Here is a 27,777-nt window from a genome sequence, read left to right as displayed (position 1 = left end):
TTTTTTTCAAATCCAACCCGATTTTAACTCATGATACGCCAAATTAGCTCACAGATTACAACCTATTGAGATCAGTACAATATCCAATGCTAAAACACAAACAACTTAAAAGACCATCACAAAAAGAAAAATACTATAGTTAATCATGATTATTCATACGACATAGTAAAATTTGTATAATGGCTATGCGTGTAAGTATACTTTGTTATTCTTAAAACATAATTAGTTAGGTATTGTGCAATCCAAGACCCTCATTTTCAATTGAAAAAAAAGCAAGGAGGAGCTTGGGGCGGTGGAGTAAGGAAGAAAAAAACACCTTGAAGTAGTCAAACCTTTGACTTACTAATTTTATCCTGAAAGGTATGTGGCAATTAGGTAAATATCAATTTATTCGCATTTTTCTTATTCTTCAACTGAATTTCTTCATTATGGGAACCACTGTTTATAATAAAATATTTTTTCACAAACACTTTGAATAAAATAAAATAGTTATTTATAAGCTAATTTGTAAATCTCTTCTTATACAAGTTAATTAAAAGATATTTTTAATTAACTTGAAAACTAATTTTTGTTTTAGGAAAGAAATATATTTTCTATAAGATTTATACAAAAATTACCCAAATACACCCATACTATTCAAAGTAGATTCACTAATATCTTTTAAAAATTAACCAGACTGTCTTTTATTCCTCTTTTCTATTTCTATTTCTATTTTATATATAAACTAATATTTGTTACTGTTGAAGTGCTCTCTAAATTATTTTAAAAGACATTGTATTAAATGATTCTTACAGCAAATTTGACAATATCATAATTCACGCTATATTCTATAGTTTATTCATGTGTTAATATTAATACAAAGGATATCACAAAATAATTTTTAATTTATTTCCTTTGCAAAGATAATTTAGATTATACATAAATTCACCAGAGCAGTAAAATAAATAAAAAGGGCTAATTCTGTGTTTAAAGGCGTAAAGGTGTCGGTTATGGCAATGGTGCTTATAAAGCGCAGACCATGGCGGTGGTAGAAGTAGAAGCAACGCATGGTGTGTGAGAATTTACGAAACTACCCAGCCAACAGGAATATCCGATATTCGCCTCACCACCACCCTTTGTTTCTCTCTCTGTTGCCAACAACCGTTTCTATTCCAGCGAAAAAAGATACAATAATAGAATTGGCGAAAGAAAGAAAGGTGAATGTGAGTCGGAGCGTTTGTGGTATAAAGTTGGGTGGTGGTGGCAGAGAGAGAGAGAAAGAGAGAGAGAGAGAGAGAGAGAGAAAATCAATCGAATAAATCTGGCAAATCTTGTGGGATTGAGGGCTCGGTCTTCCTCCAAGCAAGCTTCCCCTGATTTGCAAGACGAGGAGGAGGAGTGCAGACCTTGGCGTCGTCGCTTAACCATGTCTTTCTCTTGGGCCTCCGCCCTGAGGATCACCATCCTCCTCCTCCTCCTTGCTGCCGTCATCACCGCGTGCTTCACTCTACCAGTCGAGAAGGTTTCCCCTTCCCTACTCTCTTCTTTCTTCCATTCTATATTTGCCAACGCGGCTTCACTAATCCTTTTTCAATTTTGCCGCTGCAGATGATGAAGGACTTCTTATTATGGGTCGATCACGATCTTGGGCCCTGGGGCCCAATCGTTCTGTAATCCCTTCTTCTTCTTCCTTTTCTTTATCCCTGAATTATTGTTTTCTCACCCTCCGTGTTATGGATTATAATTTCTGAATTTGTTTGATGATTTTCAGGGCTGTTGCTTACATTCCTTTGACTGTCTTGGCAGTGCCAGCTTCGGTGCTTACGGTAAGAGCCCTTCCCACCCTCCCTCTTCTTGCAAAACCTTTTTTATTTCTTGTACGTGCTAATGATGAATCTTGCCATCCACTGTCATTACGAATTAGAAGGAGATTTTTTTTTTGGGTATGAAATCACAAGTTTCCATTTTAATATAAAGTTATATCAGGGCTTTGCCTGAATTCCAAGCAGTTTCTGGTGTGTGTCCGAACCAACATTTTTTTTTTAAAATTAGACACTGGGTGAACTGTGTTCATTACTTATGAAGGCTGCACTTCAAAGCTCTTACTTTCCAAACGCCCATAATGGTCTAAAAAAACCAGAATGAAATAGGAAATGTTCCCTGACAAAAGATATTATCTATCCTGAAATGCAACGAAGACAATACTAAATTATCGATTGATTCAACTAGTAGAGAATGGTAACCCACTGTGCAAAAACTCCCACTTGGTAAGGTTGTGATGGGTAGATGTCCACAGCACCCTCATAAGCGGATAGGTTGTTTCTAGGAACACATTCAAAGTAGTATCCATTAAAGTAACGAATATTGTAGCTCAATACATTGAGCTCCATTTCACCTTGGAATCAAATGTTGAGTATGCTTTGTCTGTTCCAATAGTTACTTGCTTCAATCTTGTGGTGTGCTAAATATAAGGATTTTTGAGGAATTGAATGGGAATTGAGGAACAAAGCTGCTATGCTGGACAGAAATGACAGACTGTGCTAGATGACACTATTGAAGTGATCTGGAAGGCAGAAGGAATATCAATATTTGATATAGGTTGAGCATTAATTGTAGCTCAGAATCTGGAAGTAGACAACAATATATAGGGAAAAGGGATTTAGGGTCAGAAGAAAAAAGCTCGGGGAGGCTATTTGGGAAAGATAGTGTTGTTGACAAAATGTGAGTTAAGGATAAGTTAGGATATGTTTGGTTTGCATTATAAATAATAATGCAATTTGTTTATGTACAGAATACGTTTCCAAGCTACAGATTGGATTATTTTAAGAAAATCAAAGTTATTGTTAAGGTAAACTTGCTGTTTTAAGGAGTAAGTTAGCTAACTAAATAAGTTGGATGTATTTTAAGAAGATCTTGGTTAGACTTCCTAAGGTATTCTTTTAAAAAAAAATGACTGTATGTTAGCAAATATAATGAATAATAATATTAAATAATAAGTAGAAGACTAATGTGGCATTTACAAATAAATGTGGAAACTATAGTTTTGTAATTTCTTTGTGGTGGGAAATTTGTGGGGCATCCTTGTCCCAAATCTGCCTTAAGGCGATTCTTACCTTTGTCCCATTCCCCGTGTGAAAACATCCCAGAATAGGCCTATTAGAAATGTATTGAGACTAACTCCCAAAAGCTTACTCAAGGGTAGGCGATTGCTTACTTTACAAATTTCTCTTGCACACCAAATTCCCAGGAATCTGACCTGCCTGATCCTCCTCTCTTACGTTGGGACTAGACATTTAGTTTGTGAAGTTTGCTCAGATGAACACCTGCAGGTGGGCCCTACATTAAGATTGGGTAAGCTTGAATTCCATATAAACAGTAGCCTGGCCCAGCTTACCCCATGGCTAGCTTAAAGGTGGAGGGTTATCCAAGTGTTATAAGGACTATCTGGCCATTCTTAGCCAATATAGGACATCTTAACAATACCAAAAGCCAATGTGGTAATCCATGCAAGGATTTCTGAATATAGTGGAAAATCTGCCATGCATAATGTCACCTTATGCAAATTTTTGAAAAAGGTTAATATCAGCTTTTAACTGTGTTGAATATCTGATATATCTATCTCTGTACTATTCGGTTCCAAAGGCTCTGTTCAGGGTAAAGGAAGCATGCATCAATAATTGGCAATTTGCACTTATCATTTTGTATATAAGCCTTTTTGTGTTTTTTTCTTCTTGCTTATGATGTTTTGGCTTGCAATCTTTGTTTTCTCCCCTCTTCCATTTCATGGTTTTATAGTATGTTTGGTAGGAACTAGGAAGGAGAAAAAAGGTGAAATATAGAGCAGATGGAAATAAAGAAGGGAGAAATAAAGTGAATGGAATTAAAGAAGAGAGAAGTAAACTGAATGGAAATAAGTGAGAAACACAGCTGTTTGTTTATGAGAAGTAAATAAGTTGAAAAGAGAAATAGAAAAATAGAGAGAAGTAATAAAGGTTCGGTCACGTACTTTTTATTTCTCTACTACCAAAAATACATCATTTCCTCTCTCTTCTATCTATTTTCTCTCACATGTCTTCTGTACTAAATAGTCTTATTTTAGATCTCCATTATAATACCTGCTATAGAAGAATAATTTGGTTGGAAAATCAAATCCGACATTAAATTTGTCGAGACACATTACCTAATATGTTATTTTTTTTTTCAGCTTGGGGGTGGTTATCTTTTTGGGCTTCCAGTGGGTTTTGTTGCTGATTCTATAGGTGCAACTATTGGTGCCGGAGCTGCATTTCTCCTTGGCAGAACAGTAAGTTTTTCAAGTTTTACATTTATAATTAGTTGTCAAAGAACAATTTTTTTGGTCCACTACTTGCTACTCAACAGTTGATTTATGCTAGGTTTTTCATTATTAATACAAGGCGCTCTGTCTTCATATTTACATGATTTCTGCAATGTCATTAGCATTTCATTTAAGTTCATTTCAATCTGTGTTTCCATATCATGGTATAATTATTTCTATCCTGAGGTTACTTACCCATTTCTTTGTCAATTTGGTCAGATTGGAAGATCATTTGTTGTTTCTAGGTTGAAGGATTATCCACAATTCAAATCAGTGGCAATTGCGATTCGAAGATCAGGCTTTAAGGTTTGCAGACTTCATATTTTTAATACTGGTGGGGAAATCTTGATTATTTTGTTAAACTTTCTAATATTGCTCTGGTTTTTTAACCATTTTTCTGGGTTTCTTATGTCCAAACACTCATGTTGAAGTGAGTGGGTCATGAAGTTATGAAATACTATTACTTTAAAATATCACTAATTTTGAGGTATTGAAGTAGAATTGTGTATGATTACTTGTTAATTCTAAAAATTACTAAGTGCTAAAGCTTGCATTAAGTGGGATCAGCTTTGTGGATCATTGATGCATCAAACACTCCTACACTTTGATGATTACTTGTTCAAATGAGCAAGTATGCTTTCTAATGTTAGGTCATCTTGGTATGTTGGTTAATGTACCAAGCTCATTAAACCAGAGATCATCTTTAAGGTGGTTGTCTCTTCTTAAGTGGCAACGTTAATGCGCAGTGTTCAGTGTGCTCTGTGCACTCACCTTTTAGTTTTCTACTAGGGCGATAAGCATAATAGCACTCTCCATTCCTTGTTTTAATTATATTACTCATGTTATTAATCCTGTTTCTGTATGTATCAGTGAAAAGATCCTTTTGGAGGAAAACCATAACATGTATTTGAAGCAACATGAACCAACCTTTGTCTTGTCTTGTTAACTTGTGCTTTAGATGGTTTTCTATTTGATAAGAGACTGTCTCTTTTTAAGGTTCTATCCCTATTAATTTACCAGTGGTGTTTCTGTCGTGGGTTTTAGTTATTGCTAGAAGTCTATTATGGTGATACTTCTATGCTCAGTTTTGTTTGCACATCTGACTTGGTATTTCTTTCTGTTTTGTTTATATCTGACTTCCTGAACTGTCCGTACAGATTGTATTACTGCTTCGGCTTGTTCCACTTCTACCGTTTAACATGTTAAATTATCTCTTATCGGTGACTCCTGTTTCGGTGGGGGAATACATGCTGGCTTCCTGGTTAGGAATGATGGTATTTTCTTTGCCCATAATTATATTTTCAGTTAGTATAGTAAGGAATTTTTATTGTGTTATGATTTTAAAAATTGTTTAATTTTAGAGTTTCTTACAGTAGCAGCTCTCCATTGCTGTAAATTACATTTTTTTATAAGGTTTCTAATAAAAAGATGCACAGACTTAATGAGAATCAAATTGAAATCTTTAAATGCAGTCCGAAATGTGTCTTTTTGTTTCATACCCAGATGAAGATGAAAAATTCTTTTTTATTGTCCATAGGGCCACATAAGAAACAAAATTCTTCACAGATGTGCATAATATATATGTTAAATAATGAATTGAAATAAGAGTTAAAGACTAATTTCCAAATATAGTATTGCAATAGTTGTAGCCCAATGTTAATAATAGCAAAATATAATCTTGTTCATAATTTCATAATAATATACAATTCCATCAATGAAAAGGTGTCAAGCATACACTTTTGTAGCTAAATCACGCAAACCCTAGTTAACTTAACTAAGCCTTTTGTTATTTAGTCAAATGACTTGAAATATGAAAACAAAATAGCATCTTTCTAATCTCTAATTCTTACTACACAGGTGCATATCAGTAAAATGATTTTGTAAATGTTTGTGATTGTGGTTCTACCCGTTGTCTTATGCTATGGGCTGATAATGAATATATTGTAAAGCATGTATATTTGCCTGAGCACTTGTTTCAGTTATTCGAAAACCTATTGGTGATTACTTTAACTTGGTTAATAATTTTGAGCTAAGTTTCCTGGAGTTCTTGCTGTCATTATTGTTACAAGTTTGCTTCTGTAGTAAATGTAGTATTATATCTGCTCCCATTTTTGGACTCGTATTAGAAATTTCTGTATGTGTTCTTATAGTTTACTAGATAGGGCGCCAATTTCAATGATATTGTTGTTGTTGCAGCCAATAACATTGGCACTGGTATATGTTGGAACAACTTTAAAAGATCTTTCTGATGTGACACATGGTTGGGGCGAGTTTTCAAAGACTCGTTGGGTAAGAGATGCTATCCTCTATTACTTATATTGACAAGCCTTTCAAGTACTTGTTAGATTTATTTCTCTTACCTTGTGGAATACTTAAAATGCCTTGGATGGTACAAGTGTAATCTTTCAATTTTCTTGAGTGCATTAAATGTGTGATTTATCTATTACCATTTTAATACAGGCATGGGCACGCCTGAGTGTCCATATTTTTTTATAATAATAAAAAAAAAGCAGAAATATCTTATTTTAGTTTTTATTTTCGTAGACACTTCTGTTTCAATTTTTATTAAGAAATTACATGCTTTTTCTAAATTTCTTTTTTTTCTCTCTGTAGAGTTAATTTCATATTTTCATTCTTTATTACTTTTAAAAAAGTAGTATAAAAAGAAAGTAATTGTTATTTACCGTTAAGTCACATTCACATGTGGTTGGTTACATTCTTTTCTAATCAAAATATTAATATTTTGGTACATTGAAGTGAAAAAGGAAAAGCAAAATTTTAAGGGAAAGATAGTAAGAAAATATGTACTTAAAAAAACAATTATAGGAATGCATCTTCTTTATTAATTGTTATATATAATATATATTTCTTTCTGTTGTGGACGCAGGCTTTTATCATTCTTGGTCTTGTGATATCTGGTAAGTTTCATTCCACGAGTATAGTGTTTATCTAGAAGATATTATTTGCATGCAGTAAGCAGGTATGTTTGATGATGCATAAATTACGAAGGTTTCTTATAGAGTCCATAGTTAGTCGTTGCTGGCGCCATGCTTCATTTGCATCTTGCAACTTGACATAACGTGTCCATATTCTTGGGGTGGAACAATTAACCTGATTTCATATTGTATTTTTGATCTGCAATGAACATTTAAACCAGGGAAAAACTTGAAATTCTGCCCAGTATTTACGGCAGTAGAATAATTTCAGCCTTCAAACATCACTAACAACATATTGGTAGCCTCTGGTTTTAGAAGAAATTTCTTATAGACTATTCCCCGTGGCTTCTTACAAAGTTTCTCTTTTTCTCTTTATTTGAATGGGAAGGCGCTAGCTTTGTCTGCCACCAGTGTAGTGGCTGCCAGGTAGCATATGGTTATTTCAGACACACATGGTCTGTTTTCTGGGTCTCTTCCTTGCATTTGGGCAGTGGCAGGAAGAAAAATGACCTTAATAGAGTAATCGAGGAAGTAATAAATTTGCTTATCTCATATTACAAAAATATAAAGCTAGGCGATCTTAAATTGGCATGATTTTCTTATAATGAATTGTTTTGGGTTTAACTATTCTTCACGAGTGATGTGAGTTCTGTTGAGTAAAGTTTTTCAGTTCAATTATTATTATTATTTATTATTTTGTAATTTGCATGCTTGGCATTTTTGAATTGAATCGTAATTTGTTGTACTAAATATAACTAACAATGTATAACAGATTTTTAAAACAAATGATTTATACTACAGTTAATTGTAGATAATGATGATTTTAAATTCTTGATCAGGGACGGAGACTAGAGGAGGTTGAATAATTGAATTGTTGTATGATTGGACACTGCAAATAATTTCATGCTACAATAATTGTATTAAATGAGAAAAAGATTTAAAATTTATTTTCTAATAACCTTGTGTTATTTTGGGTTATGTGCAGTGATTCTGATGATATGTGTGACTAGAGTTGCCAAGTCTGCTTTAGATAAAGCCTTGGCTGAAAATGAAGACATTGATGATATTATTTCTCCTGAGTTACCTATTGTTGCTGAAGCATCACCAAGTCTCAACCAACCTCTGATAATTAAGATAGATTCTGCTGAAGACAGTCATGAAAAGTAAAATCCTTTTTGTGTAAATTCTTTTTCCATCCTACCCTCTAAAGGCTATATGCTTTTTTAATTAAAGCTTAGAGGTAGCTGCCTGCTTCTATTTATTCGCGATTTGTACAGAGTCAAATTTAGAAATAGTGTTTAATCCTACAACCAATGTCACATTATTGACTGCGTATCTTGCTTAACACAACAAAAGTTAATGCTATGAACCATTCATCATTCTCTTTGTTTAGATTGTATTGCAGTCATTGACTATTCAGATCTTGATTGCATGAATTCTAAAAAACTGCTACCATTACTTTTAGAATAAGAAAATTCTTTGTTGATTTTTTAAAAGGTCAATTTAAAATGGGTCTGAGGTACTTTTGAAAATTAAATTATTGAAATAATTAATGTTGTTGAAAAACATTTTTAAGATAATTTGTTTAGATGTAATAAAAAAATTAATCTTTGTTTTTTTACAAAAGATAGACTATATGAACCTTAAAAGAAAAAAAAGAATTTATTAAAATGATTAAAAATTAAAAATTTTCAGATACACAGGCTCCAAATATTATTTTAAAATACCATTCAAATTGTAATTTTTTTAATCCCAAAGCAAATGCAATCTTATGAAATTTAACTTTTTAAATAGTACATTTATTTGTTTTTAAAACAAAAGAAGAACTAGTAAATAACGTTAAATAAACAAAAAAAGGTTGTTGTCAGTATAACAGTTCCTAAGGGATTTGAGAGTTTGTGAAGCAAAGTTTTGTTAGCATTAAGTAGGAAAATCCGTGAAGCAAAGTTGATTTAGTATCTCAGCTTCTTTTCTTTTTCATTTTTTTTTATCATTTTATAACTAAAGTTTTAAGGTATAATCTAAGTTTGTATTTACTCTAACAGTATAATGTAGTGTGGGAAATTGACATGTCAAAGAGTCATCAACTAATTATACAGTGCTGCTGCTATTCATTCACATGCTGTCCTTAATTGCAGTTTGGCTTCTATAGCTGTCTTTTTCTAACCTCCTTTCAATTTTTGTTTCATTAAAATCTCCTCATAATGATCCAATTAAATTCTATGTGCTGCAATTCCTATGATTTTCGTCCGTTGGATCAAATTAAAGAAATGGATACATGTATCATACATACCCACAATTTTTTCTCATAAATTACACCTACTAATATATCACTTGTGTCTATTATGTTGGGTTGAAGTGTGGTCAAAGGAAATAAAAAAGTTCAAAGTAATTATAAATTTAATTCTTGGTGGAAACAATATTTGACACTTATATTTAGAACAAATTAGATTATTGTCAAATGAAATTTTGAAACATTAGTTGACAACACCTATAGAAAAAAAAAATCTAATTATATATACTTGTTTTAAAATTTATTTAAGCAAGAAGAACAAATGTTTAAAGTTCAAGGAGAAATATATATAATTCATGTTACAAGTGGAAGGGAATCAAATCCCTCTGCGATTTTGTGTTTGATTTTAATATTCATGTGTATATATTAAAATAGCTTGTTAAAAGAAATTCATACTTTAGTATATAGTTATTTCCAAACTAATTTCTCACTTATTAAATGGGGAGATATTATAGATAATAAAATAAAATATAGAATTGTGTATATTAAAGTTAAAAGTTGTAAAAATTGAAAGAGAGAAACTAATTCATTAAAAGACATAATTCTACTTTCAAACATAAAAATATAAAATAAATAATATTGAATGAAAAATACCAAGTTATATGCGTTCCGAGGTATATAATAGAAGCTTTAGAGTAGAATAAAATAATCCATACTAATAAGTTAAACGCGTTTAAAGTAAAAATAATAACAAGAGAGTGTATAAATATGTTAAAATAGTTTCTGATATGTACAAAACTTTTTTACAAAACTTTTTGTTACTATTTTTTGTATTATATAATATTGTGGTTTACGATGCTAATAATCATATGATATATCAGGATCATTAATGTAAGCATCACTTAATGATACTTTATTTTTTTAATTAAAATTAGTTATAGAGAAAAAATAATTAAAATTAGTTATAGAAAAAAAAAAGGAAATCACGAGCCCGATCGAATATATGATTCAGAAAAATCCAAATGATGAATGCTAACACTAATAAAAACAGAAGTGTTATAAAGAGGGAAAAACAGGGTGAGTAAGACAAACAAACCCTTTGTCGTAGCCTTTGTCTTATGATATGAATTCTGCAATTGAACCACTGGCTAATATTAACTAAACTCTGTATTCATATGACAAAATTGTACAATGAATTTTCTTATAAGTTTATGTTAAATTCAAATTCAAATAGATCTCCATGTCTAATAAAATTTATTCTAAAATAATTATACTCGGTGAACACATTTGATAAAGAAAATAATAATTTCAAATTGATCAGTTGTTTAAACTTTTCTTATTTATTCTATATTTTAATATGATAATGTCTGTTTGAGACCCAATTTATAAACTTAAAAGTATGAAGATCAAACAAATCATATTGAAAACAAACAACCATCACTGAATAAAAAACAAGCAACTATAAGAAATTATTGTCCGAATGATGTTACTGCTTATAAAGATTTACGGGTGTCATTGGATGGATATACTTTTATTGCTGATATTTTGTCACCATATTGTATTTTAAAAACAATTTAAAAATATTATATCATCTTTGATGTTAATTAAATGGATTTTATATATTAGTTAATGGAACTATGGAAAAAAAATACCATTTTAGTTGAATAACTAATTAAGGAATAAAAAAAAATCATGTTTGTGTTAGATATGACAGTAAGAATTGTCCAACATTAAGTGATAGTTATATTGTTTCAAATTACCTTATAGATCATATTTATAAAATTAAGTAAAACTCAAATACCTTCATTTTTAATATAAGATTTGAGTTTTTTTCCCAACCTAAATAAGAAATTATCATACACATTGCAAATTTAATCATCATGTATATATTTTCAGAAAAAACCAGCATGTATAAGTTTTGTCCGAAATAAGTGATGTTTGGTGATTCCCATGTGACATGTTCCACTGACTATAAAACGTGTAGTGCCAACAATTTAGAAGGGTAGGTTATTTGTCTAGAAGCTCAACTAAAATAAAGGACAGCCCTTATGATAAAAGGTTACGCAGAATCATATGCTGCCTCATTATGAATCTCTGAATGAATGCCTTGTATGGGTGGAAATACCCCCTTTTTCCCACCCCAAGAATCAAAGGAAAATCCATCTTCTAGAAATTTTTAAAATTTATGTCTGTGCAAGTAAACTTTTCCACTGTCTTCTTCTGTTGAATTTGGGGCTCTTTTGGACCCTACCATTTTCTTCATGGAGGGGATAACCAATATTCTATCATCTTCACGATTCTCAAGTGTACGCCTCAACATAAGCATTTGTGTTCTTCTATGATCACAGCCGCAGAAAACGCTTATCAAATACATGCCTATATATTTATGATCACATGACACTAATTTTTCTTTACTTTTTCCTAAAATGTTACAAATGAACAATAAATTCAACTTATAAAATCAAACCGTAAAATGAAGTTCATTTAAAATATATTTTTTAATATAATATCACAATCTGATATCAATTATAAAAAAGTTAACTAAGAAGTAAATTTTAAATTTAATTCAAGTTCATAAAATCAGTAATAAATATCGATAAAATAGACTCTAATAAAACTTTATAATCATTAAAAAGAAAATTTTAAACCTAATTCAATTTCATCAACTTTCTTATATATTTAATCGACTTCCAACGAAAAAAAAAGTTATAAAATGATCTAATTTGAGGTGTTTTACATATAAATGAAACTCCTATGACACAAAACCGTGTGTTGTTTCTTGTTTGGAAGCTTAAGATGACTAAGAAGAAGTTGGAAACTCTGATGGGGAAAATGAGAGGCTTATGTTTTGTTTGTCTTGGAGGTTGCTTTGACAGCTGCTACGATCACAGTCAAGCCTATGGGTTAGGGACAAGGATTTGGAACTTGAGTGATCGACCGGTGGAGTTGCAGATAAGGGTGGGATCAATACTTAAGAAGGTTCACACTTTGAAGCCGGGGTGTTGTAAGAGACTGAAAAGTAAACGCATATACAAGGCATACATGCCTGGTAAGAATGGCAATGATTTGAAGAGCTTGCTTTATTACTATGATGAAACCAGTCACCCTTATGTTTGGATTCATGACAAAGGGGGTGATTCCTTGAGGATGGTCAAACAGCAGTATATTAGCCTTGAGGATTTGAGGGATTCTTCTGAGATCAAGATCTTAAGGGATCATCAGAGAGGTTGCATTTCAGTTCTCAAGAGAACTAGGCCAGATTTCTGCTGAATTTCAATGTCATTTCTTGCTTCATTAAGTCGCTACTTTAATTTGTCATTGGTAGGAAATAAAATTTTCACTGGTTGCTTTCTTTGCTGGGTGTTATTAATGGCAGAATGAAATAGTCCATGATCATGTTTAAGTGTGTTAGATTTTCTGTATGCACCGTAGTGAAGATATATTAGAAGTCACTCATGAGTCTTTAGTAGCTTAGGGTTTGCCTTATTTGTTTTAAAAACAAACTTTTTTCAAATTATTTTAATAAGAAAAACTTATTTGCTTCTTAAACAATTAATTTTTTAAATTGCTTATTTTAAAAGGGCTTGTTTTAAGTTGAAACACATTAGCCCATTATCTGTAGCATACTTTACCATTAGTTATAATTTATTAGAATTCATGAAATTGTAAGAATTTCATTCGTTATTGAATACATACTATTCAGCTAGAGAATGTTATTACTTCTATTAAACTAACAAAAAGTGCTAAAATAAGGAGGAGAGGAGTGTTGAAGTAAATAGTATACACTATCATATCTTATCTTGAATAGTGAATGATATATTTGTCAAATTGGGACGTCATCCTGCTCCAAACAAATTCATTGGTTTAAGTCAATGTGAAACTCATCCAGCAACCCAGAAAGAAAACAATACTATTTTTTTCAAGATTTCATTAGACGATTTTTTATTAAAGCACATAAAATAAATTTAACATTTTTATAAACTAAAAATAATTTATGTATAAATTAAAAATTATATCATACAAACTTTTATAAATTAACTCAAGTATAACCTAATTTTAACTTATAAAAAATTACTTTTTCTTTTTTCGTAGGAATTTATTGAAAAATTCGTCCAGATCAAATACCCAAACTGACTCAAGGTATGAGATTGGGACTGAGATTCAGATTCTAGAAAACAGACTCCTTTTTTTAGTTAGAGTATTGGTTAGGTTACACCAGTAAGGATTTAAATTTTGAGAGCTGAGTACATATCAGTTATATACCTTCATTTATCGTGGGAGAATACACGTAGGTAACAGAACTACCAAACAAACTGATATTTGGGTGTTGTTAATAGCAAGCAAGATGGGAGTTGAGTTGCTGGTTCTGCCAGATAACTTTGTTTCTCCAATAATTACATGCAAAGTCCAGGCAGTCCATGTTAAATTTCAGTTAGAATAACTCAACTACTTTTACTCCCAAGTAACAATTTTTTTTATGTTTAATTTGGTTCATAAAAATAAAATGTGTCTATAAGAATTGACAAAAATACTACACAGACAACGGGCCAGTTTAGGACCTCTCATGATGAAATATCCTTCCAACTCCTCTAGGCGCGGCTCTGTTAGCTGATGCAAATTCAATGCTTAAGAATTTTGTTATGTTTGTTTCCTGCATTTTTCTGTTTCCATATAATTATACCTTTTCCCAGAGTAACTACAAAATTAACATAATTTCCTATAGCTCGGGTCACATGGAAATGAATGCTTGATCCACCCCAATCACATTCCTCCCATAGAAGTACGACTACACCCTAAGTATACCTTTCATACTATACCATATATCTTCGAAACACCAAATTACTACCTGGATCTATATGGCAGAATAGTGTTTATACAATGCTAAGGATAGAAAAGTAAATTAAATTCATTCCAATACGAACCGTACAAATTACAAAATAGAGTCGACAAAAGTGTGCACGGAGGCAGAAGCAGAAAATCCTCCAGCGCAGCCCAGCACTTGATAGATTGCTTATACAAGGCATGTCAGTAGAAAAAAATTCTGTAAGAGATACTGGGGGCTGAGCCTAGCATGAAACAGCTGTATTACAAACTAAACATCAAACAAGGCTCGGATTAGTATAACATCGAATTATTCTTTTACATTTTCAGCTCAGTGACTTTTAATCATGTATAATCCAATTTGGATTAACAAAAACTATATAAAGGAATAGAGAGATCACTTCAGTTTATTGTGTAAGACCCTTCTAGGGACCTGGACCCATTGCACCTGCCCTTGCTCTTAACATTTCAGTCCTCTTGCTTCTCTCCATCACTTCCACCAACCATTCTGCACTTTCCCTAATCCCTATCCTGCAAATTTTAGAAGAAAATCTCTTCAGTTAAAATGAACACAGAAGCAAGTACTAATTGCTTATATGACAAACATCTACACAATATAGATGAGGATCCAAACACAAGTCTATGTGCTTCAGTATATGCTAACAGTTATTTTCACTTTGAAGACAACGCCCAAGAACAAGTACTTCAAATAACTCCATCTTTATTGAAATGATAATGTATAGTCTTAGATTGTGCATTAGAAAGTTGATGCTACTACTTGCCCATCATATGCTGACACAGCTTCAAACATGTAAACTCTTTCATCCAACTTCTTCAAATCCAGATATCGAGCAAGCTCTTCAGCTGATACTGCTTCAGGAAGGTCCTGCAGTCACAAGAATGTCAAACAAGCAGCCATAATTGATACACATGTCAAAGGACAAAAAAAGGGGATAACATGAATGAGGAAGTAATATGGTGAAACTCAAATGATGGATGAGATAGAATAAAATATAGAGTTATATTAAATGCTATATAAATATAGGATGACAGAATAGCCACTCTCACCTGCTTGTTCGCTAATATCAAAAGAGGGGCTCCTTGAAGATCCTCATGCCGAAGAACCTTTTCTGGAAAACCAGTTATTAAATCATCAGTGTACCACATGTTTTCATCATATCTAGTATCATCACAACTTCAGGCCACAACCTTAAAGAAGTTTATATGTAGTTATCAACTAGCACTAAAATCAAATATCACTAACCAAGAGCTGATTTCGCATCTTCAAAGCGTGAGGGAGAAGCAGCATCAATAACAAATATTACAGCATGTGCCTCTTCATAATATTTCTCCCAGATTGAGCGAAGACCAGGCTGACAAGAGAGGATCTTATTACATATATATACACTCATCCTCCCCATCAACACACAAACAATGATATAAAAGGGAATAAAATTAGCAGGAAAAAATAGTATAAAAGGGTCAAGTGTGCGCTTTGCATGAATTGATACATTCAATTCCTTCTAGCATGTGCAGAACTGTTAAAACCATTCAACTGAACTAAATTGATAGCAAACTGAATTGAATTAAAGAAACTGAATTGTTTTGAAAGAAAACTGACTTGAATTGACGTTTCAGTTTAGATAACCATACAAAAATTGTTTGTTATTTAGATGCTAATTGAGCAAGATCTCCTTCTAATAGAAGATCTACTTCCGGGTATTGTGTCACCATTGGTAGTAACTTGATTTCATGGAAGAGCAAGAAACAAAGTGTCGTGACAAGATCTAGTGCAAAAGCATAATATAGAGAGCTATGGCCTCAACCACTTGTGAACTTGTTTTGATTAAGTAATTGCTTAGAGAGTTAAAATTTGGAGATCTCACTCATATGACACTTATATGTGACAATTAGGCGGCTCTTCATATAAGTTCTAATCATGTCTTTCGTGTAAGAACCAAACACATTGAGATTGACTATCATTTCATTCGAAAGAATATTGTATCTGGAGACATCAAGACTAAGTTTGTTAACTTAAATGATCAGTTAGCAGATATTTTTACTAAGTTTTTAAGGAGACCAATAATTAATTATATTTGTAACAAGCTTCGTACATATGATGTATATGCACCAACTTGAGGGGGAATATTAGATATATTGTGTTTTATGTTAATTAAGGAAACATAGACTTTTGATATTGTTTTTTAACAATATCTTCTATTTACCATAGTTATGTTTGGTTGCCATATATACTTGTATCATTCTTCATTATTAATATATTATTTATGTGTGTTTTAGACAAAAGGGAGATTAATCCTATACCTAGTTTTACTATATTCAATCATTTTTAAAAGTTTATTTGCTCAATACTAAATTTAATTTTAATTTATGAAACAGGAACATGTGTTTTAAGATAAGATGTTAATTAATAATAGTTCAAGCAAATAAAAATTGTTCAATAATAGTTCAGCACAGTTTATGTATTTTGTTGCCTGTCCGTAGGCATACGAGCTTACAAATATAAATGAAGAGCTGAACCAATTGTCCATGCATATAAGATCAATTTTTACATTACAAAATATTCTTCAGCATCACCAAATTCAACAAATATTCTCAAGCTTTAGACAAAGAGAGGACAAAATTGATGGTCCAAATTGCATGGTTCAAGTCATGGTTCTAACATATTGCCTTTAATGACGTAGGAGTAGCTAAGAATGAAAATAATGAGCATTAACTTTAGAAAAAAATTATCAAACCAGCTAGACTAGAAGAGATAGCCTTCCCCAAGAGAAATTTGAAAAGAAAAATGGTATCTTTTTCTTTCATTATTTACATGTTAAAAAAATATAAAGTGCGGCGTCTAATACAAGACCATCGACTACAAGCCAAGGTATTGTTCAACAGCAAGATCATTGGCTAGAAACCGAGGTATCTTTCAACAGTTTGACATCATGACCCATGACCAATGCCAGGGTAGGTGACTCGGTTTTCATCGAGTTATATCTCGGTACTAGAATGAAAACACATAAACTGGGATCCCAAACCTGGTTGTGAACGAGTAATTGTCGGCCAAAGATGACTCCAAGAACAGTGCTGCTTATCAAGGAACTATCCCCGTGTGACAAGAATATAGGGCATGAAGCACACAACTTCTGGATAATGCATTACAACCGTGCAAGTGAAACAATACTACCCTACAAAGGTGGGGAGGTTAAAGGTAGGGGTTAGACTTTCCTCTATAAATAGAGGAAGAGCCTCCCCAACAAAGGGTAGAGAGAATATAAGAGAACACAGATCTTCCAGTGTTTCTGGCATCAAGCTCAGCTAGCTTTTGCAGGAACAAGAAGCAAAAGAAAATTACACTTCAGGAACTATGTAGATGGTTATAATTTTAGGTACTGAACTTCAAGGAACGGAAGAGTTTTAAACAATCAGCTTTTTGGCAGCACCAACATTTCATATTGAAAACAAGGATTTAAATAGAAAACTTTGCCTATTTATTTCCATACCTGACCTCCCAACATTTCATATTGAAAACACATTTATAGGATTTAAATAGAAAATTTTGCCTATTTATTTCCATACCTGACCTCCCAAGTCCCAAAATACAAGTTTACTATTTGTCACTTCAATGCGACCAATATTCAATCCCACAGTTGGAATAATTCGATCAGGAGGAATGCCTTCGATATTTGAGTAGACTGACTTCATCTTCTCCAGCAAAGTCTAAATTTATGCGTTATACAGCAATTTAGAGCAGCATAACAAAGTTCAGAAATTTACTAAAAATATGGCACTTGAAAGATGATTTACCGTTTTCCCAGCTTTGTCAATGCCCAATATGAGTACATGAAGCTCCATCTTGCTGAACAGGTACTTCCATAGTCCATAAAACAAAGAAAACATCCTTGTAACGTTTAAGCTAGATTAACCTTCGAGTGTAGAAGAATATACTGTTCATGCCATGTTACTGGATAGCTCTTCAACTCATCATCACTTCACAATGTCATCAACATTCAGGATTCCTGAGCAAGCAAAGGAAGTAAGATGCCTTGAACAAGCACAACTGTGATAAGATATTACACATTTCCATTTCAAGAGTTACATAAAAAAAATAGAGTAATTGTTGAATTTTACGGTAAGAGTCACGGAAACAGTTATTGATTGATTGATCTGATAATTTTATTTACTCTAGTAGTAAACAGAGAAATAGAACTCCTCAGAAAATTCCAATTTCGATTCGGCAGTGTACAAACCTGTTTTAACAACAACGCAGCCAAAAAACCGTATGTTTTTTGTTTTCAATCAAGTAATTACTCTATTGCAAGGGCATTGCCTTTTGTAATTAGACGCTTACGAATGACGCTTCACTAGATCTTAGGCACTTACCATCAATTCATTCATAACCTACCTACTCATACATGCATGATTAAGTTACTTATTTATATGATACTAAAATTTTCAGAAATCTCAGATAGTTACAAAACTGTGAAAATCACACTTCATCGGAGCCACCGCATGGACGTGATTCGTTAGAATGAATTCAGTAGTAACAGATCCGATATTTGAGGAAGGAAGAAAAAGAAAAGAGGTTGTATGGTTGAAAAGATTTACCGGCGACGGCGAAGAGCTGCGATAGACGGTGGCAGAAGAAATATCCGTGACGGTGGAATCGGATCAAGAGTGATCGATGCGGTTTCGCAAAGCTGTGTTTCGCGCAGACAGCAGAACTAAAGAACTAAGGATAAAAATAAAATGTAATAATAAAAGAATAAACAAAGAAAGAAAATAACTTTTTTATTATTAAATTTATAATAACTTTTTTACTCAATATTTATATTATTTATGGCGATCAAATATGTAAGCAATTTATTAAGTTTTACCCAAAAATAAAATTAATAACAACTAGTATTTTAATACATGATCAATGCGTTGAAAGGTATATTATTGAGCTAAATTATATTTTAGAATTAGTGGAAAATAGGGAAATTAAAAAACAGACCCTTATAAAATAGTTTATACTTGGGGTCTTTATAAAAGGTAAATATATTCTGTGTAACCTTAGTAAGGGTCTTAAACAGTATAGTGGTTGTAAATAATTTATGAGTACAGTTGACTTTAAAAAACAATTAATGCATTCATATGTTAGTAATCCCTACTAATGCGTATGGAAATAGCCTATTCATAAAAAGTTAGAATGTGAAATTGACCTGGGATAAATTCTTACTATGTTCTATTAGTGTTCATAAGTGTTAGTTTTCAATTTCTATTTGTTGTGATGCTAATTCTTATGCTATTTTAATTGAAGTTGTACCATTTTTGTTATACTTTTCTGTTAATGGTGGAGTAAATTAGGGTTAATTATTGGGATATGAATTTAATACTTAATTATGTGTTAAGTATATGATAAATTTAAAATTTTTCAATTGATAAATCTTATATTTTTCAATTAAGTCACTCTTAAATTATTCTGTTACCTAAGTGGAGTTAAGACTTAATTATGTGTTAAGTATATAATTAACATGCAACAAGAAGTTAATTAATATAACAAGATAACAACCACATCAAACATTCAACATCACATAATCCGATTAACAAAAATAATTTAAGAGTGAAAATTCAATTAAAAAATATAAATTTATTAGATACTCAATAAAATGTAAAAAGTTATGAAAAACTCGATTCAAAATTCTCAAATTTATTTACGAGAGACTTAAAACATAATTATGACTCTTTTTTAATGTGTAATATGTGTGATTATGTTTTTGTAATAATTCACATGTGAAATTCATCCTATCTATCATGTGCTGAGTGACTTGTCATTAAAGGACTAAATTTCATGTTATTCATAGAGTGAATATTAATAATTGAATTTATTAATATCATTTTAAACAAGTAACATCATATGCGAAATGTTCATTATCGCTAAAAAAAATTAGGATTACATGTAGTATTATTGTTGATTAATTGTCTAATAAATAAAGAATGTGGCCTAAAATTGATGACATTGAGATACTACTATCAATATACAAGGTTGGTTCAAGAAGACCAAAGAAGTTGTGTCCCAGAGAATTTAACGATGATTGTAACAAAAAAAAATTGGGAAGAACAAATAAAAAAAATGTGTAAAAGGTGTTTGAAATATGGTCAGAGTCTAAAAACTTGTATGAAACATTTTAAGGTTCAAACTTATGAAACTAAGGAGGTTCAGGTTGACCAAATGGACAACGTTGATGCACCACATAATGAGTCATATATTTTTGTTGTATCTACTTATATTATGTTTAATGATGTTGAATAAGGATTTGAAGTTGATATTAACATACTATCAGATTAATGTTGAATAATCAAATGGTCATTCCAATACCACAAAAATCATCACAACATTTTGCCACTCCTTGGTAATCTTTTTTACCACTAAAATTTTTTTTATTGCAATTTCTAAATCTGGTTGTGTCTTGTGTAATTATTGTAAAACACATTTCATCTTCACGCTCGTTGCTGCAACCGACGACCTGTATTGTTGAGGAGGTTTTCTTTTTCTTGTGAAACTTGTGGGTGTTGGAACCATTTGGTGATTTTGTGCTTGTGAATGGTTTTTGGTGGTGAGTTCTGTGAGCATAGTGTTGGGTACTGGAAAAATGATGAAGAGGGTAGAGGGTGAGAATGGAGGAAGAGCGAATTAGATAAAGGTGTGTTGTAAGTTGGGATTAATGGAGTAGAAGAAGATGGTAGTCGTGGCTGTGGGTGTTGGTCAGTGATGGAGAAAGTGTTCAATGGAGGTAATGGATGAAGGTGAACAGAAAAAAACATAAGTGGGGATTGGAGGAAATTGAAGACGGGGATAGGGATGTCGTAGGTACTGGGCACAGTGTGCAGATGGGTCTCAACAAGAAGACAACTGTCAATGAAGAGGACATTGGGAAAAAAAGACAGAGGAGAGAGGTGGAGGAATAAAAGGGAAATAGGCTTTAACGAGGATTTAGAGATTATAGGTTGTATGGTTTTATGGGATGCAAGGAGAAAAAAAGAAGAGATGCAGGAAGTTAAGCATGTCGACCAATCGTTAGTGAAAATAATTTTAGAAACTATTATTTAATTAATCTGGTTTTGAAAATTTTCATCAATTAAACTTTTTTAAAAATTGGTCTTAATTTTAATTTTTTTTAAATTTACTATTACTTTTATCTTGTAATGATTAAAATGATAAATATGAAATAAAAATAACCTTGTATTACAATACAATTTATTTATTATAAGCTTATAAGTAAATAATTATTTTATATTTCAATTATAGTTTAACTTAAATATTTTCAGACAGAGGTATTGTTAAATTGTGAGATTTTTTTTAAGATTCTTCTTAAATTTTAAAACATTTTTTCACTATCTACCCAATTCGTTTTAAAAAGTAGTGAATTACATGTGTAAGTCCCAAATAAGGCGAGACGTGAAAAAAATCTAGATGCAAATATAAGTATTATTTCTGTTATTTTTTTAATAAAAAATAACATTTTATTTTAATAATTTAAATTAAAACTTGTACTTTTTTAGTAAAAAGTAAATTTCATTTATAGTATTCATTAAAAAAAAGATTAAAAGTTAATTTATTATTACAAAATTTGGAAGTTAAACTATCCAGTCGCTATACATGGTTAAATAAGTTATAACTTTGAAACATAATTCATTCTGGACCAAACAAGAAGTTATTTTATTTATCCCCTGTTCAAGTATAACACAAGGCAAATGATGTCTTAAACACCATAAGCCAAACTATTTTAAAATGATCACCTGTACAATATAGGTGACACGGGAGAAAACATTTAATCAATGAAGATCTAATTTTTCCCATCACACAAACTATAGACATGTTAGTGATTAATATTTACAAAAAGAAAAAAAAATGCTATAATACCTGACTGCAAACATGTAAGAAGGGCATGAATTTTCTTAAAGCGAATTTATTGGCATCAGACTAAAAAAAATCTCATTGATGGGTATTGTTTACTTTGATCTCAATGAGTTCCTCAATAGACTGACGGCATATAGGGCATTTATTGGATTGAATTCGCAGAGCTTTTGCACATTCACTGCACATACACTGGAAAAATACAACAGAAGTAATATGAGAAAAAAAAAAAAAAAAAAAATATATATATATATATATATATATATATATATATATATATATATATATATATATATATATATATATATATATATATATATATATATATATATACATTCTGTAAAGTGATGCAGGTAGGAGTGAGTATAAAATGTGGATCTAGGTATTGATGGAATGTTGATGGTAGATCATGAAAAAAGAATGGCGCACACCTTATTAAATAAACCTTATTTTAGCTGCCCAAAAAAAGTCTAAAAAGAATGACTATAATGCCGTTTGTCGGTGTTTGTTACCTAAGACATTCTACATTCTTTTATAAATTATAACCACGAAATTGCTACAAACCGTGAAACAAGGATGAAATACAATCTTCATCAATATTTTGGGGAAAAAAACATAATCAATCCTAAAAATAATTTCTACACCCTAACTTTTTCGAAGGTCCTCTCATCTAACTACCACGAACATCTATGAAATTGGTAGAACTTGACATTCTCACCTTGTAAAAGTCTTAACAATAAGGTTTGACAATAGGTTGGTCTAAAACTTAACCAGGGAAGTGATTAGTTTGGAAGGGTAGAAAATGATGGGAGTATTTCATCTTCAGTTGATTGCCACACATCACAATTAGTGAGTTGTAACGGTATGTTTCTATACTCTAATAATACCATGCTACGCTGATTAAACAGTTAGTAAAAATAGTCCAAACTAAGTGATAGTGTAAAATAAAATACACAAAAAGATGTACTATTGCTACTACCTGCAAGGATTTTACTACCAAGCAATTAGCACATTTATTGCTACTAGTAAGGAAGAAAAGAAAACACTGTATAGTCATTTCACCCACAATATATATGTAAGTGATGATATTTTGATCTACCATTTTAAACTATATCCATAATCAATCAAATAAGATATCACAACCTTCAAAACAAATATTACATGATCAATCACATGACATATCACAACCTTGAAAACAAAAAGAAGGGAAGGAAGGAGCGGAAGAAAAGAAAAACTAAAACAATATAAGGACCACGGAACACCCATTAGTTCCTCCTATTAGAAACACTATCAATGAGCTCTGTTTTCCATAAGCAATCTTATGCAAAAACTAGTTATGTTTCCAGGGCTATGATCCGAATGAACCATAAGTAATATTATCCCCATGATATCTTAACTTCCACTAGTGACCTCATGCAAATAAAAGTTATGCTATTATCCAGAGCTATGTATCTGTGTGAACCATTACTTCTATTCTTCGCATGAACCAAAAACTAAAGCTAGAACCTTAATTTATTCCTCTAAACTGATTATCTACTCCATATATCAGCACATATGAAATAAAATCTTACCATATGTCGACAAGGTAAGACAGCTGTATCCTTTGGTTCAGTCAGGCATATGACACACTCCTTCCCTGGATCATTGTCCTCAAAATCGGCTGCGGACGAGCTTGCTATTCCATATAATTCTCTCAACTCATACCGAACACCATCAATCCACAAAATCTGCCTTACTACATTTATCAGGAAAGGACCCGCCCCATTACTTTTCTCTAAGACACCCTGAGTTATTTGCATGTGAGGTGATGCATCTAGCACGGAATCACCCGGAGTTTGATCTTCTGAGGGCGTTTTCAAACTTGTTTCAGCACATATTACTAGAGGAAAGACATCTTCTCCAGGTGAGGGCTTTGAAAGATCATCCAACTCAAAGAAGCCTAGGTCAATTCCTGTTCCCGAAGGCTGGGAAAATGTTTGACCAACTCCTTTCTGAAAGGGTATGCTGACTGGCTGAAATGCGTCAGGAAATAATGGAACAAACCTACATCTTTCTTCTTCTTTGGCAAAGTAGAAGATAGTAATGCTGCCAATCACAATAATAGGGAGCAGAGAATGAGAAAAGCTAAAATATTTCATAAAATATGCAGTATTCACTCAATCTTTAAATTTCGCATCTTACAAAATTCAGTTCATATAATTAGACAAAATATCAAAGAAATCATAAATTTAACCCAAGAACATATTTATAATGCAATGCGAGAAGTACAATGCGGGGTTTCTCATGGATAGTGAGACAGCAGGCACTAGAACTATGTAATGGGCCATCATTGGGCTTGGCCACAATTTGCTGTGAAAGACAAGTCTCCACTAACATACTGCTCCTCTGTCATCACATACCAGAACCGCAACACCGCAAGAGCACCACTATTTATGATAGGAATCTTAAAACTTTTTTTTTATAATTTCAGGATGATTACTTACAACTTTTATTCTGATCTAAATATAAATAAAGATAAGGCACCACCATAGTCTACATTCAATCATTATCCTCTCAAAGTTAGCCTGCAATCTCGATTCATACATGAAATCTAAATAAATTTATCAACATAAAATAACATAGCGTGGCAACACTTACTTAACCGTGATGTTTACACTCCAAAATCATAATCGTCTAATGAATAGTGCAAGATACCGTCTTATAGAGCAATCCAATTTTCAGAGGGTTCGAAAGAAGAGTGAAAAGCCTTACCTGCCATCGTAAACAGCGTCGAATACGAAGGAAATGAGATGATGGTCGGGGTTTTCCTGGTCAACCTCGAGGCGCAGGGTGTCTTTGTGGACGTTCACATAATTTCTTATCTTCTTCGCAGCCTGGTGATCGACATAGGGCGGAGGAGTAGAGGCAGAGGAGCGAGTTGCGCCTGGCCACGCGCAAATCTGAGGGTGGTAGAAAAGTTGGTAGTGAAGGTGACTGGGGACGGAATTGGCGTAGTTGGGATAGACACTCTGGTTGTGGTAATACGGCGGCGGCGGCTGTGGCAGTGGAGTGAAGGGAGGAGGAGCGGCATAGTTGTTGCAGTGCGGGGCATAAGTGGTTGTGGAAGGGAGGAAGTAGCCCTGCGGTGGCTGCGGAGGAGGGGGGTGGTTGGATTGGGGATGGTAATAGTAAGGGGGAGGTGGGAATGGAGGCGGTGGATTTTGGATGTAATTGTTTCTTCTTCTGCCACTCCATGAGATACCCATGAGAGTGGTTGAATTCAGAATCAGAAACAATGAATGATGATGAAACAGAGCTCCGAATCGAATGAATGCGTGTTGTCCTGGAAATTAAGTCGAACCCACTCTTTTGTGCTCCTTTCCCTTTACACGGTTTTCTTTAGTTTTCTTTTTTCCCTTTACTTTGCTTCGTGCATTCTATCCTTAACCTTAACCTAACACTCGCTTCATAAAGTCCACCCTCCTTCCTCACAATAATGTCATCTGAGGAAACTCATACGTCAGAGGAAAATTACTCGAAAAATACATACACGTAATATTTACTTTTATATGTCACATATTATATAAAATATATAATATTAAAAAAAAAACTATACAGAAATAAATTTGTAAGAATAGTTCCAAAAGATTACGTGGAAAATTAATTTGTTTATAATATGAGAAAACTTATAACCATCCGTGTTTGTATCAGTTGTTTTTAAGTTCAAACCGTGGGTATTTTAATTTTGTAAATAATAAAACGGTTTATTTAAAAATGGCGTCAAAAATAAAATTGTTTAATTTAAAAGATTAAATGACGTAATTTTTACTTTTATTAACCACATCAAATATATATCTTTTATCAGATAACAATATAACCAAGTGTAATATTATCAAAAACAATATAATTTATTTGTGAATATAAGATCAAACTCAATAATCTAATGTTAAATAAGTTGTTAAAGGTTCAAAAGTTGTCTAAATATCCTAAATCGGTTGTTTAAATCATTTAGATAATATTTGCATAATGAACTTTCATACCAAATTACTTCAAAGTTTGACATTTAAATTAATAATGTAGTAAATATATTTTTACTTTCACCTTTTAGTTGGTAAGTATTAAAGCTAATTATCTTTTGGTAAGTATTAAATATCAGTTAACCGTTTATGACTGACAAGATACATACCATATACAATTTAATATTTAATACTTAATTTTAAATTATTAAATAGATATATATAATTCTATAAGAGTTAATTGATAATATGTTTAATGTTTTCGTGTATTATTTGCAATTACAATTTTAGTCAACAGTAAATAAGTTGTTTAAATAGTTTTCATTATTTCCTTAGGGACAATTTTTTATAAACTCGTTTAAATTTGATGTCAGTAATAAATTATAACATTTTGTGTTAGTCAATGAACTTGTGTGGTCGTGTTTTCGTTTAGAATTGTTTTCCTAAACTTTTATTGTTAAATTAAATCTTAAAAATCTAGAGTAAGTATTAATAATTAAAAATACATTGCATCACGATACAGTTATCATTGAAAACAAATATAATTTGTGTCTAAAATGATACTAAAAGGCAGGATTATATAAAAAATTATTAACCTTTTAATATAAGAAGAGACCATGTGTAAAATATAACAAGTATAATTAAATGGGACACACAAAGTTGTCATTTACCATGAGAAAAATCACCAGTGAATGGGCTCGTATTATTAATTATGAAAAGGATACTCTAAAATTACATCTCAAAATTATAAGACATTGTTTATACATCTCAAAAGCACATAACGTTTACTGGGTGACTCAATTAATTAAGTCAATAGTTTTAAAAAAATAAAAACAAAAATTATTATTTGATTTAAAAATAATTAGTAAATCAGTTTAAATTGAAAGAGAAATGTATTTATTGGATACAAAATTTATATTTGAAAAAAAATATTATAAATTTTATTTAATAATGTAAGACAAATCATCACATGTTCAAAAACATTAGCTTGTCAACATGATTAAATTTTGTGATTGAGAAAAAAAGAATTTGTTCAAATTATCAAATTGGTATTCTCTACTTAATACTGAAATTATCAATTTTCAATGTAAGAGTGCATACTAACTTTCTCAAATTATCAAATTCTAAAGTCCTTAATTCAACACCAATTCAATCAATTACAAACAACACAATCATTTAATACAAACGAATTTTGAATGTGTTTAAAAATCAATATTAGCAATTCAACTAATTTCATGCAATATAAACATGCAAACTCATATTCTCAACTTTAAAACAAGGTAATTAACCTTTCTCACATGAAAGATGATAAAAAAGTTATAGAAACTTAAAACAATTTCAAATGCACAAGAAACCTTATCTATTCCTTTGAACAACAACAAAAATAAGTAAGGCACACTGATTAGTAGAGAGTCTTATAGAAGACTTAAACCTCATATGCAAACTAAATCTAGTTCATATACATAGAAAAATATATAGACCAATAAAAAATGACAAAAATCAACTTACTCTATTGCACAAACTAATTAAATACATACGAAGAACTCATCTAAGAAGAACTCATCTAAGAA

At 31.7% G+C, this 27,777-nt stretch overlaps 4 protein-coding genes across 5 annotated transcripts; 2 read left to right on the top strand and 2 right to left on the bottom strand.

Moving 5' to 3' along the window:
* Positions 1 to 999: 999 nt before the first annotated feature.
* Positions 1,000 to 8,643, top strand: LOC108343554 (uncharacterized). Its single transcript, XM_017581907.2, has 9 exons — positions 1,000 to 1,501; positions 1,588 to 1,649; positions 1,751 to 1,805; positions 4,184 to 4,282; positions 4,535 to 4,621; positions 5,473 to 5,589; positions 6,512 to 6,604; positions 7,203 to 7,233; positions 8,237 to 8,643. Exons 1-9 carry the CDS (start codon positions 1,406 to 1,408, stop codon positions 8,416 to 8,418), a joined length of 822 nt encoding a protein of 273 aa, XP_017437396.1. The 5' UTR covers positions 1,000 to 1,405; the 3' UTR covers positions 8,419 to 8,643.
* Positions 8,644 to 12,213: 3,570 nt separating this feature from the next.
* LOC108342821 (uncharacterized) lies at positions 12,214 to 12,895 on the top strand. Its single transcript, XM_017580646.2, has one exon. The coding sequence runs from the start codon at positions 12,239 to 12,241 to the stop codon at positions 12,752 to 12,754; it is 516 nt and encodes a 171-aa protein (XP_017436135.1). The 5' UTR covers positions 12,214 to 12,238; the 3' UTR covers positions 12,755 to 12,895.
* Positions 12,896 to 14,372: 1,477 nt separating this feature from the next.
* Positions 14,373 to 19,076, bottom strand: LOC108342820 (uncharacterized). Of its 2 annotated transcripts, XM_017580645.2 has the most exons (8): positions 18,920 to 19,076; positions 18,119 to 18,330; positions 17,891 to 18,031; positions 15,570 to 15,678; positions 15,374 to 15,435; positions 15,088 to 15,191; positions 14,707 to 14,836; positions 14,373 to 14,576 (listed from the first exon to the last, which is right to left on the bottom strand). In XM_017580645.2, exons 2-7 carry the CDS (start codon positions 18,209 to 18,211, stop codon positions 14,731 to 14,733), a joined length of 615 nt encoding a protein of 204 aa, XP_017436134.1. In that variant the 5' UTR covers positions 18,212 to 18,330; positions 18,920 to 19,076; the 3' UTR covers positions 14,373 to 14,576; positions 14,707 to 14,730. The 2 variants fall into 2 exon arrangements, with proteins under 2 accessions (XP_017436134.1, XP_017436133.1); XM_017580644.2 differs by having other exon boundaries at positions 14,373 to 14,836.
* Positions 19,077 to 21,989: 2,913 nt separating this feature from the next.
* LOC108342819 (probable E3 ubiquitin-protein ligase LUL4) lies at positions 21,990 to 25,650 on the bottom strand. Its single transcript, XM_052879462.1, has 3 exons — positions 24,963 to 25,650; positions 23,783 to 24,296; positions 21,990 to 22,403 (listed from the first exon to the last, which is right to left on the bottom strand). The coding sequence occupies exons 1-3, from the start codon at positions 25,454 to 25,456 to the stop codon at positions 22,290 to 22,292; spliced, it is 1,122 nt and encodes a 373-aa protein (XP_052735422.1). The 5' UTR covers positions 25,457 to 25,650; the 3' UTR covers positions 21,990 to 22,289.
* Between the last annotated feature and the right edge of the window lie 2,127 nt (positions 25,651 to 27,777).

Source organism: Vigna angularis, chromosome 6 (assembly GCF_016808095.1).
Source record: "Vigna angularis cultivar LongXiaoDou No.4 chromosome 6, ASM1680809v1, whole genome shotgun sequence".
Classification (NCBI taxonomy): Eukaryota; Viridiplantae; Streptophyta; class Magnoliopsida; order Fabales; family Fabaceae; genus Vigna; species Vigna angularis.
Note: the sequence above shows the minus strand (reverse complement) of the source record. Positions and strands in the feature narration are given on the sequence as shown.